Genomic DNA, 12460 nt, shown 5'->3' on the forward strand with positions numbered 1-12460 from the left:
AGCAGATAACCCTAATTGGCTGTTCCAGAAAAGCAACCAAAGAATCTGCATTTATGCCTGTGAAACAGTGCATTGTGAAAGCCATTTACGTAAACTGGCCAGGCTTTTATTTTGTTTATCCCTTAACTGTGTTTGTTTGTCTCTGCCTTTTGTGTGAATAGGGGCTGAAAATAAATGCTTCAGGTTTAAAGCATACACATTAATCAGCTTACCTTGTTTTTTTTTCCCTCTGAAGTTATTGTGTATTTAGTAAACAGTTGTCTTTTGTTTGAGATACAAAACCGCTGTCAAGAATTAATTATTTGTAAAATCTGGAATTAGTTATTCAAGTCTGGTTAGGAACCATGGGAGTAATTTTTTGGGGTCTTCGATGGTTTCGTTTTACTGTGGTGTGAACACAGGGCGAACTTAGTTTGGCTGTCTGTCCGTCTTCACATCGTAACACACTGTTACCATAATTCTCCACTTTCCTTGCTGTCTGCTATGAGTTCACGTGGTTCAGCTTTCTCAGCATTTCTCAGGTATTTCCTTGCAATCTAAGTAATAGAGACTTTACTGCAATAAATATTTATTTCTTATTCTTATTGAAGAAACAAATTCTCAGGTCCCCCATATTAAAACAAAAGTTCACAAAAATCTCCAACCTCCTAGTAAATTTGTCGCTCATAATTGGAAATGTGTTGTGTATGGAAAACTGAAGATGATATTGTACATTTGGACACTTTCTGGAATAAAAGGATTGCGTGCTCTTAATTACTGGATCCTGTGTTTGGAAGCAACGATGGGGTCTCTGGTGTTGGTCACCTAGCAACTCTGTATTTGACTTCTGTTTTAAATTGAAAGGAAACACAGGAGAAAAAAGCAATAGCAATTAACAGTGAGGCTGCAAGACCTCTCTTCCTCCTGGTTGAAGTTTGGGATTCTGATAAAATCAACACCTCAGTATTTTGACTACTTTGCAAACTCTGAAAAGCTAAACTGACAACCATGCAAAGACTTGAATTCACCTTGATTTCCAATTGAACTGAAGCTTTGTTTAAAAGATCTTGCATTAGTGTATGGCCATCAGCAATTAAATTCAACAATATAATAAAATTCAACAAGAAGCCCAGTGGGCTGTGAGAATTCATCAATATTTTTTGTTTGCAGACTATTGATCACAAGCGTATTCCCCCCCACTTTTGCTCTTTTAAAAAAAAGTTATAGCACAAAGATCTGCTGATGTATGTTTGTGTATGTGATTAAAAGGGAATATAGTTCACAATCTAGATTTGATCTTTAATATTAATCAGTTTTGTCATATCTTTAAGATTATGTTTTGTGAAATAATAGAGTATTATGAGTTTATTTTTGAAGAAGCTTGGTGAAAGGCTGTCATTCTGGGTACCAATACCAAAGAGTAACAATTGGCCATTTCAGTGATTGAATGGTTCCCTTCAGTCACTTGTGGTTACAGCTACAATTTGATCTGTGGCTTTTTCCTTGCAAGATCCTTTTTCAGACTCCAATAAGTCCCACGATTACTTCATTGTGAACAAACGTGACCTACTTTGTTATAATAGAAACACTTTGGCTTTCACCTTCACCCTTCGTTCTGCCCTTTCTGATCTGTGGTGGAGATCTTGAGGCATTCCCAGCTTTCCATTTTTTACTATGGCTACTTCTTTCAGCTGACCACTTTTTCAAAAATTGAAAAGCTTAACTTATTTTTCTGATCAACCTGCACAGGGATGTTATTACATACCTCTGAAGCAAGTAGGACCTGGAACACAGGCCTCCCGGTCAAGGGGTAGGGACACTACCACTGTGCTACAAGAGGGGGCCCCCCCCTCCTCCTCACCACTTTCTATCCCTTTCAAATTTACGAGGTGACAGAAAAATGGTTTAATCATATAGATTAGCTCATAATCATCAGCCATTACTGCTGCTTGTCTAGCAATTGGAATAATGAGGGGTATAGATAGACTTAATGGTAGTTATCTTTTCCCTCGAATGGGAGATGTCACTACTATGGAGCACATTTTTAAGGTGAGAGGAGAGAGATTTTAAAAAAAAGTCTTGAGGGGCAAATTTCTTATACAGAGGTTGGTTCATGTGTGGAATGAACTTCCTGAGGAAGTGGTGGATGTGGGTAAAATTACAATGTTTAAAAGACATTTGCATAAGTACATGAACAGGAAAGTTTGGAGGAATATGGGCCAACAGCAGGCAGGTGGGACTAGTTTAGTTTGGGATTATGTTCGGCATGGACTTGTTGGACTAAAGGGTCTGTTTCCATGTTGAATGACTCTATTACTCTAATTGGAACCTTTTAGTCCTCAACATGTGTCTTATTATGGAAGGTAGTGAGTTTTTAAATTCATTGAAGAGAATAATCTGTTTAAGAACTTCATACACCCTATTGTGGTGCAGGAGTAGAGATCCTGCCCAGGTACAAGTCTCACCTGTTCTGGATGGGTGTAATAACGTCTCTGAACAGGTTGATTAGAAAAAAAAATCTTAATGTCTGTATCCCCCTGTCAAAATTACTTAACTCTTTTAAATTCAGTATAGCTCATGTCCAGGCTGTTTCCTTAAATTTCAACACCTTTGCCTATATGCCTCAGGCACTCATTCATACGCAGCCTTTGTAGCTTTTTTTATTAAATAGTGCAATAATCCCTAAAAACCTCCTTGAACAGTGCTTTACTCTTCAACTTGCTCTGTTTGTGCAGTGTCTAGGGTCCTTTTGGCAAATTCAACTGTCAGCTATTTTCACAAAGGACATAATGAATGACTCTACATCCCTTTTCTCAAATTTTGGCAAGGCCTATACAAAGGTAAATATTCTTTTACCAGACTTTAGATTATGACTCAGATTCACCTTATCAGACCTTGCATCAGCATCTCATGTTTCTTTTAATGTTATTGAAAGCTGATAACTCATGTTTCTCTCTTTCTTTCTTTCTTTCTTTTTCCTGCCTGCCTTCTCTTTCCCTTTGCAATTGTAATTCTCACTTTCTAATTTCCATTTTCTGTTTTCTTTTTAAATTTCATCTCCCTTTCTTTATCTTTTTCTGCTTTTTGTCCTTTTCTTTGAAATTTCCTCTCCAACTTTTTCAATATTTTTTCATGTTCAATCATATCCAAATATCACCTGATTCTGACGTTTCAGTACCTAGTCCCTCTTGTGTTTCTACTAAACCCAAATGCTGTGCCAATACTTTAACTCTATATTCCCAACACTGGCAGTCTCATTGAACTGGCAAAGACAATATTTATTGTCCATCCCTAGCAAGTTACAGCAGAAACATTGTATAAATTGATGACAGTTTTCAACCTTTGCCAACAATTCACACAGTATGAAAATAATAAATAGTTCAGTTAATATTATAGCTAATTTATTTTGAGTACAGATTCAAAGAAATTTCACCCACAAGATTTTTTAAGTCTTCTAAGATTCCAGTCAGACAGCTTTTTAAAGACTGCAAAATAAATTATTTATTTGAAAATGGCAAGATTAACATATAATCCCAAAAAACAGTATCTGAACTAAGCAATTATTTACAGTATAAACAAGAAATGCTGCAAATACTTAGGCCCATGGAGAAACACAGTCAACATTTCAGACTGATAAATTGTTGAAATAGTTGCCTGGTGTATTTAAAAACATCCAACAACTAGTTTTCTCAATACTTCAAAGCATATTTGTACTTGAATTGAGCAACGTCTTCTCTCACACAAACTGCTCAGAAACAAAACCAACCAATCTTTGCATCATTTACCTGTCCTGAAGGAGGTTCACTGGACTCAAAATGTTAAATCTACTTTCTTTCCACAGGTATTGCCAGATCTGCTTGTTTCTCCAGCATTTATGTTTTTGTTTACATCATTACATTCAGTTGAACAGGACAATTTATGTGGATGTGATGAAGGGTCTAGGCCCGAAACGTCAGCCTTTCTGCTCCTATGATGCTGCTTGGCCTGCTGTGTTCATCCAGCCCTGCACCTTGTTGTCACGGATTCTCCAGCATCTGCAGTTCCTACTATCTCTGAAAATTAACATATTTGTATTATGCTGAATGAGCCTAAGATTTTCTAACCTTTCCATATTAAACCTTCTGTAGTGGCTGTCCACAGCTTTAATTTATTCCTCAGCTTATAGTCCAGCCCCTTGGAATGTGCCATTCTGTTACACTCATCTCTTTGCACTAGAAGACCAACAAGTTTTGGGAAGACTAAAGAATGTCTTTAGGTAAATTGATGGTTCACCTACAGCATTTGATATTTGTCTCAGTATGCATCGCTGGCAAACAGTCCACTGAGCACAGAACCTTGCCTTTTGTTGCTGTTCAGGAACAAATATCACTAAATTTTTTGCACAACTGTTTGGAAAGGCACAGTTGAGAAGGAGGTGTGCAATCTTCTTTTTCCCCCCACTGCACCTACTTTGAGGACTGCATGAAGTGGCACTGAGTGTGCAGGGGTCAATGAAAGATCTGTTACCCCTTTACACCATCAGCCAAGCTACATCTTGGTGCATGTTTGGAACTTCTGGCAATGAGGCATTTTACCAAAGGTGTTTGACAATGTGCTCATGGAAACATCTAACAGGAAAAGACACCACCAAGCTGAAATATAGAAACTTGATAATAAAACCCAAATTCAAATCTCACAAATAACATATTGCTCAAACCTATTGCCTTTTGCTGCTGAACTATCCAAGCTTTTGGTCTTCTGCCCTAATCACGTGGTTTAATTAACATATTTTGTTTAATAGTGCTCCAATGAAGCACCTTGGACAGCTTATTACTTTAAAGGCACTTTTTTTTAATACAAGTCGTTTAGTTGTAGCTCTGCTACTCAGCTTGTCATCTTTCGAAGCCATTTTTATTATCGTAACTCTATCAACATCCTGGGGGTTACCACTGACCTGAAACTGAACTGGACTCAACATATAAATACCATGGCTACAAAAGCAGGTCAGAGGCCAGGAAGACTGCAGCATGCAACTTACCTCCTGACTCCCCAACGTCTAATCTCCATCTGCAAGCACACTGTTGGAAAATGATGGAATGCTCCACACATGCTAGATGATTCCATCTCCAATAACACGGAAGAAGATTAACACCGTCCAGAACAAAGCAGCCTACTTGATTGGCACAACTGATGCACAGAAGCAGCAGTGTGTGCCATTTACGAAATGCAATGCATAAAATCACCAAGAATCCTTTGATTAAATCTTCCAAACCACTGACCACTACCATCTAGAAGCACGAGCACCAGCAATTTTTTCTACAAGCCATTCAACTTCCTGACTTGGAAACATATTACCATTTCTTCAGTGTCACTAGTAAAGGCCTGGGAATTCTCTCCCTAACGGCATTCTGGATCTACCTACCTGCAGCATTTCAAAAAGGTAGCTCATCAGCACTTTTTCAGGGAAAACTAGATAAGAACAATAAACACTGGCTCAGCCAGGGGTGCCCACATCCCATGAATGAATAATAAATACTCTGCCCCTGCTAAATGTACATAGAGATATAGCTAAGAGCATTGCTTTTGGCATTTTCACAGTGCAGCATCAAGCTGAAGCCCACTCCTAGTTACTAACCAGTCATTAAATCAACACCATCCACAAGTTCTCGACAAACTTCACAGAAATCATCTTATGCTTTTCCACTCCTTTCACGTATTTATTGTCATATCTTTGAATGATCTTATATCAACTCTTTTAAATTGGCAGTATTACGTTCAGTCTAAAATACATGTTCTTTCAGTGTATTTGTCAGCAATCGCTCAGCTGGTAGCTGTCTTTTATCTCAGGGACGAGCTTGTGGGCTCAAGGCTTCCTTCAAAGCTGACACTGGTACCGAAAGAACCTGGATGAGGGGATAAAACCGTGACAGATGTCCCTCTCAGGTGGATGCAAAAAACATCCCACAGCATTATTTCAAAGAACAATAGGGAAGTCAATATTTACTCCACAAAAAGAAACAGATGATGGCATCACATTGTTATTTGTGGGAACTCGCTGCGTACAATCTGAGCCGCTGTGTTTCCTGTATTTACAACAGTGGCAAGACTTCAGAGGGACCTCATCGACTGTAAAAAAAAAACACCTTTTTAGGCACGTACTGTGGTTGTGAAGAGCGATGTCAATAAATACACAAACCCGACCTGCATTTCTGTTCGCAATCCCCGAACCCCCACAGAAAGTGAAACCTTCCCGAAGGTGGTGCCAGCAGCTCGGTGTGTGAGCGGCGCTGGGACACGGTCCTGTCATTTCCTGAGACGGAGGGTAAACGGGGCGGTTACACGGAGGAAGACGCCGAGGATTATTCTTCCTCCCGGACAACAGGAGCCGCGGCTCCCGGTAGGGAAACACTACCCGGGGTGGGGTGTATGGGGATACGGCTCACTCTCCCCCTCCCTCCCACCCGGCTCCGGTTTGACAGCAGCGGGCCCTACCCGGCTCTCCGCTGGCGGCGGAACCGAGCCGAAGGCCCCGCTCTCGGGCCTGGGCCTAAACTCCAGCTTCCGGCCGCCGGCCTGCACCATTCTATCCCACACCGCCCCCGACCACAAACACTACCCCGGCCCTTACCCTCAGGCTACATTCCCAGACCCCCAGTTCCCCTCTCCCCTGCCGACCTGCACCGCCCCACACTGCACTCACCTCCAATCTCCATAACCCCCTACGCTCCAGGCTGCACCACCTCCCCGGACACATTCAGAATCCCCCTCATGTCTACACTCCAAACAATCCCTACATATCCTCATACCGCCCTGCCTACACTCCATAACCCCTTGTACAGCCCACCCTCTGCCTATACTCCAGACAATCCCTATCTCTTCTCACCTACCCCCTGCCTATACTCCAGACAAACCCTATCTCTTCTCACCTACCCCCTGCCTATACTCCAGACAAACCCTATCTCTTCTCACTTACCCCCTGCCTGCACTCCAGACAAACCCTCCCTCTTCTCACCTACCTACTCTAGACTGCAGCTACGTCCAGAATTTACCCCCTCCACCATTCCAGACAAACATCACACTCCACACCTTCCTGCCAACTCTCCACTCCCCTCCCTACATTCCTCACCTGCTTCTTATACTCCCCATCCACCCTCCGCTTGCACTCCAGACTGTACCATCCCCGTCCTTCGGCTACGTCCAGAAAAACCCCCCACTCCAGACAAATCTCCCTAAACCCTGCCCACACTCCAGGCAAACCCTCCCTCTTGTCACCCTACCCTCTGCCCACACTCCAGACCACACCACCCACTTCGGCCTACATCCAACATCCTGCCAACCCTCCAGACCCTGGCCTATACTCCAGAGCATATCCATTCTCTCAAATGGATTGGTGTCCACTTGGGGTGGTGATGCTGAGGCACTTTTCAGGAATCACAACATCTTCCAGCTCAGATTCTCAACACCGCAGTATAAACTTCAAAACTATCCCAGTGCATATTAAAGTCATGCTACGATAAAAGCAAGTCTTTGTCGTGAAAACGGAGAAAGTAATCATAACAATGCTTTCAAAATACTAGCAAAAGTCCTTCAAAGATTCTCAACTGAGATGAACAATTGAGGGTCCTGTGTAAATCAGCTCAGTATGCTGCTTAATCGGACATGTGAAATGTAATTGTATTAGTGCTTTATGTTCTCACTAGAATTATTTTGATCTGTTCTAGGGCCTTTTTTGTTAGTAAAATTTGTGATTATCTTTGGTTTATCATGGAAAGAAGGATAGACAGCGACAGAAGGAAAATTAAGAAGCCCAGCACATCTTCAGAAGAACAGAAAAAAAGAGACCGAGGTACTGATTGTTTTAATAATTCTGTTATCTGCCATTACTCTTAAACATTGAAATTACTAAATCAAATACAACAGCACTATGCCACAAACCACCACTGGCAAACTCGGTGACGCCCCCAATATTCTGAAGTTGTGACTTTAAAATGTTGCCTCCGTTTTAGTCCCAGGAACCCCTCTCACTTTCATTTGTTCCCTGGTCTGTTATGCAGACCTACCGCTCCTAGGTCAGCCTTCAGACTAGTCACATCTCCAGTTGCCCTGCCTGCTTAATCATTCAAATTGCAAGTTAATTCTAAATGCCTTTGCGAAATGGGGGCTTGTGAGTAAGAGATGAAACAAATCAATTTAGAACTGAAATCTATTTACGTTTGTTGGTGTTAAGTCTGTGGGGTTCAAGTCTGCAAATATTTTTATTCAAGCACATATAAAAGTGAACAGGCCGGTCAAGTCTGAGACCCTGTCTCAACTATACAAATTGTGTAACACATATTAAAAGCATTCAACTTCCTGTTTCCTCTGTAACATACTTTCAGAATTTCAGGTCATACCAACCATCAGGTCTCATCCTGGGACATTCTGTTCTGTACAATACCACACAACAGACTTGTGAGGAAAGGAATGGATCATGGAAAGGACAGTAGCAATGTGGATACAAAATTGGCTGAGTGATAGGAAACAGAAAATAATCTTCGATGGATAATTTTTGCCCTGGAGTAAGGTTTGTGGTGAAGTTCCCTCGGAGTCTGTATTGGGACCTTTGCTTTTCATGATACATATTAACGATCTGGATCTTGGTGTGCAGGGGATAATTTTAAAGTTTGCAGATGACACAAAACTTGAAAGCATTGTAAACTGTGAAGAAGACAGTGTAGAACTCCGAAAGGATGTTGACAAGTTGATGGAGAGGTGGTACATGAAGTTCAATGAGAGAAGTGTGAGGTGGTACACTTTGGTATGAAGGACATTGAAAGAAAATATAAAATAGGAGGTAGAATTCTAAATTAGTGCAGGAGCAGAGGAATCTGGGTGTGTGTGTGCACAGATCATTGAAGCTGGCAGGACAAATGAGGCAGCAGTTAATAAAGCATGCAGTATCCATGGTTTTATTAATAGTGGCAGAGAGTACAAGAGCAAGATGATGTTAAACTTGTATAAGACACTTGTTATACCTCAGCTAGAGTATTGTGCACAGTTTTGGGTGCCACTTTATAGGAAAGATGTGAATGTATTGAAGAAAATGCAAATGTGATTTTAGAAGAATGGTTCCAGGAATGAGAAACTTCAGTTATGAAGATGGTTTGAAGAAGTTGGGACTGTTCTCCAAGGAGAGAACAAAGCTGAGGTGAGATTTGATAAAGATTTTCATAATCATGAATGGACTAACTGGAATAGATAGGGAGAAGCTGTTCCCGCTCATAAAAGGAACAAGGATGACAGGGCATAGATTTATAGTGATGTACAGAAGAAGCAAGGGTACTGTGAAAAAAATGTCTTCACACAGCGAGTAGTTAGGTTGTGGAATTCATTGCCTGGAAATGTAGTGGAAGCAAATTCAATTGAGACAATCGAGAAGGCATTGGATGATTATTTGGATAGAACTGGTATGCAGGTATATGGAGAAGAAGCAGGAGATGCTTGTGATGCTAATTTGAGGAAATGATGCTGCACAATGTGCTGAAAGACCTCCTCCTGCACTGTAACAATTCTGTGATTCAATCTGACCTAACAAACAATATGACCTAATTTTACTTTTCCTTATTGTCCCCTGGAGTTCCTCCATTTGCATCCCTGTTCCAACTAACCTGTTACAGTCAGGAGATTTGCTGAGATCCTGTACCCACCATTACCCCTAGGAGTCCTACTGAAGCTTGGCAGGCTTCAGATCTGATACAAATTTGGAATTCACTTATGGCCTCACCGCAGTCTTAGTGTCCAGGCCTGAGCCTGCAATCTTTTCTCGTTCCAATCTCAAACACAAATGTGGGTTGCCCCCGTTTTTTTTTCCTGGAAGAGAACTTTAGCCACAGTGAACACTGGAATATGCCCCCTGATGGCTTATCAGCACCATCTGCATTATATGAGATATCATCAGCGTCTAGTCAGGGGCTGCTGCTAGTCTCTCTATATCCTGCCAGTTATACTGCTTTCTTGCCACTTTGCCTTAGTCACTAGTAGAGCCCTCTGATACCCTTGCCTTGTCTTTGGCCAAGTTTGCTTCTTGATAAACCTTTTAGCATAGCAACAGTCCTTTCCACAGGGCCCCAGACCCAAGCCACGTCTGTGTTTAACATACCATTCCACCATAGGCTGAATGCATAACCAGTAAGGACTCTGCCCGCCAGAGGGTAGTGTCCCACAGTAAAAGAGTCAATGATCTGTAAGCAGAAAGTGTAGTTATGGCTACGTTCCAATGCTGCATAAAGGAATCTCATCTTGTGGAATAAAAGGGACAGTAGAAACCTGGATATGATGTTAGTTGAGCAACATGTAACAGACACAAGTGATCAAGTGATTTTTTGTTTTGGATTGGCAGAAGATTGGAGTTGATGCTGGGATCATTGCTTTCTTGATCTTTATTAATGACTTGGGCTTGGGTGCAACAGGCATTGTTTCAAAATTTGCAAATAATGCAACATTTCAAAATGCTATGAATGTGGAGGAGTATCAAGATAAACTTCAAGAAGACGTAGACTTGTACTGGGCAGGCATGCAGCAGATGAAATTTAATTCAGAGAAATGTGAAGTCATACATTTTGATACAAAGAATAAGGATAGGCAATATAAAATAAAGTTTACAATTTTAAAGGGGTGTAGGGGCAGAGAGATTGTACGCATTTGTATATATCCATAAGTTATTGAAGATGGCAGGAACGGTTCAGAAAGCAGTTAGCAAGGCATACTTTATCTTCGGTTTTGTAAATAGACAGAGTTCTGGTATTACCACCATAAAGTCATACAGCACAGAAACAGTCTCTTTGGTCCAACTCTTCTGTGCCAACCAGAAGCTGACCTAGTCCCATTTGCCAGCATTTGGTCCATACCCCTCTAAAGCCTTCCTATTCATACACCCATCCAAGTGCCTTTTAAATGTTATAATTATACCTACCTCCACCACTTCCTCTGGCAGATCAATCCATACCCATAGCACACTTTGCATGAAAGAATTATCCCTCAGGTCTCCCCTTCACGTTAAACAGTTTAAACTATGTCCTCTAGTTTTGGACTCTTGCCCCTGCCCCACAAAAAGACCTTGGGCTATTCACCCAATCCATGCTCCTCATGATTTTATTAAATGGGATAGATTTTGAATAAATGCAGCAGCTCAAGACCTGGCGCGGTGTGCTGTAAACAGCAGCAGAAATGTATTCGACCAGAATCTATAACTTCATGGTTTGGCATAACTCCCTCTCTTCCTTTACCATCAAGCTAACAGCAATCCTGCTTCAATGAACAGTGCAGGGGGAGAATGCCAGGTGCAGCACTAGGAGTAACTAAAATTGAGGTGTCAACCTGGTAATGCTACACCAGGACTGCTTACATACCAAACAGCATAAGCAGCAAGTTGGTCAGAGTTAAGTGATCCCACAATTAATGGATCAGATCTAAGCTCCTCAGTTGTGAATGATAGTAGATAATTAAATAATTGATGGAGGAGAAGGCTTCACAAGTATTCCCACCGTCCGTGATGGGAGTGCCCAGCACATCAGTGCAAGAGATAAGGCTGAAGCATTTGTAACCATCATCAGCCAGAATTGCAGAATAGATGATGCATTTCACCCTCTTTCAGAGGTCTCCAGCATCTCAGATGCCAGTCTTCAGACATTTGAATTCACTCCATCTGATATCAAGAAAGTGCTGAGGCACTGGATATTGCAAAGGCTATGGGCCCTGACAATATTCTGGGAATAGCACTGAAGACTTGTGCTCCGGAACTTGCAGTACCCCAAGTCAAGCTGTTCCAGTACACCTGACACTGGCATCTACCTGACAATGTGGAAAATTGCCCAGATATGTTCTGTACATAAAAAGCAGGGCAAATGCAACCCATCCAGTTAGCATCCAATCAGTCTACCCTTGATCATCAATTAAGTAATGAAAGAGGTCATTAATAGTGCTATCAAGCAGCACATGCTTAGCAATAAACTGTTCATGGATGCTCAGGTTGGATTCTGCCAGGGCCACTCAGCTACTGCCCTCATTACAACCTTGGTTTACAAATAAACAAAAGAGCTGAACTCCAGAGATGAGGTAAGAGTGACTGCCCTTGACATCAAGGCCATTTTTACTGAATGTGGAATCAAGGAACCCTAGGAAAGGTGGAGTCAATAGGAATCAAGGGAAGAACCGTCTGCTGATTAGTGTTGTACCTAGTGCAATTGACAATTGTGATTGTTGGAGGTCAATCATCTCAGCTGCAGGGCATTTCTCCAGGAGTCTCTCAGGTTGGTGTTCTAGACCCAACCACCTTGAGCTGCTTCATCCCTCCATCACAAGGTCAGAAGTTGGGATGTTCGTTGATGATTCCACTATGTTCAGCACCACTTGCGAATATTGAAGCAGTCTGTGTCCAACCACAGCAAAATCTGGACAATATTCAAGCTGGGCTAAAAAGTTGGAATTAACATTCACACCACACAGTGCTAGGCAATGACCATTT

At 41.6% G+C, this 12460-nt stretch overlaps 2 protein-coding genes and 1 long non-coding RNA gene across 6 annotated transcripts in view; 1 reads left to right on the plus strand and 2 right to left on the minus strand.

Annotated features, from left to right (window-relative positions):
• Positions 1-12460, minus strand: part of nek2 (NIMA-related kinase 2) — a 527130-nt gene that overhangs the window by 60001 nt on the left and 454669 nt on the right. The gene's annotated exons all lie outside the window — the stretch shown is intronic.
• Positions 1-12460, plus strand: part of LOC109920512 (corepressor interacting with RBPJ 1-like) — a 38894-nt gene that overhangs the window by 10486 nt on the left and 15948 nt on the right. Inside the window, exons 1-2 of one of the 3 annotated variants that reach the window (XM_048600604.1) lie at positions 5889-6109; positions 7680-7804. In XM_048600604.1, the coding sequence (XP_048456561.1) occupies positions 5889-6109; positions 7680-7804 (346 nt within the window). The other 2 variants (XM_048600605.1, XM_048600607.1) reach the window with 2 other exon arrangements.
• Positions 5652-6975, minus strand: LOC125483941. Its single transcript, XR_007262808.1, has 2 exons — positions 6659-6975; positions 5652-6084 (listed from the first exon to the last, which is right to left on the minus strand). It is a non-coding gene; the product is annotated as an uncharacterized LOC125483941 (long non-coding RNA).

The sequence above is a fragment of the Rhincodon typus genome, chromosome 9 (assembly GCF_021869965.1).
Source record: "Rhincodon typus isolate 14 chromosome 9, sRhiTyp1.1, whole genome shotgun sequence".
In the NCBI taxonomy this organism is placed as follows: domain Eukaryota; kingdom Metazoa; phylum Chordata; class Chondrichthyes; order Orectolobiformes; family Rhincodontidae; genus Rhincodon; species Rhincodon typus.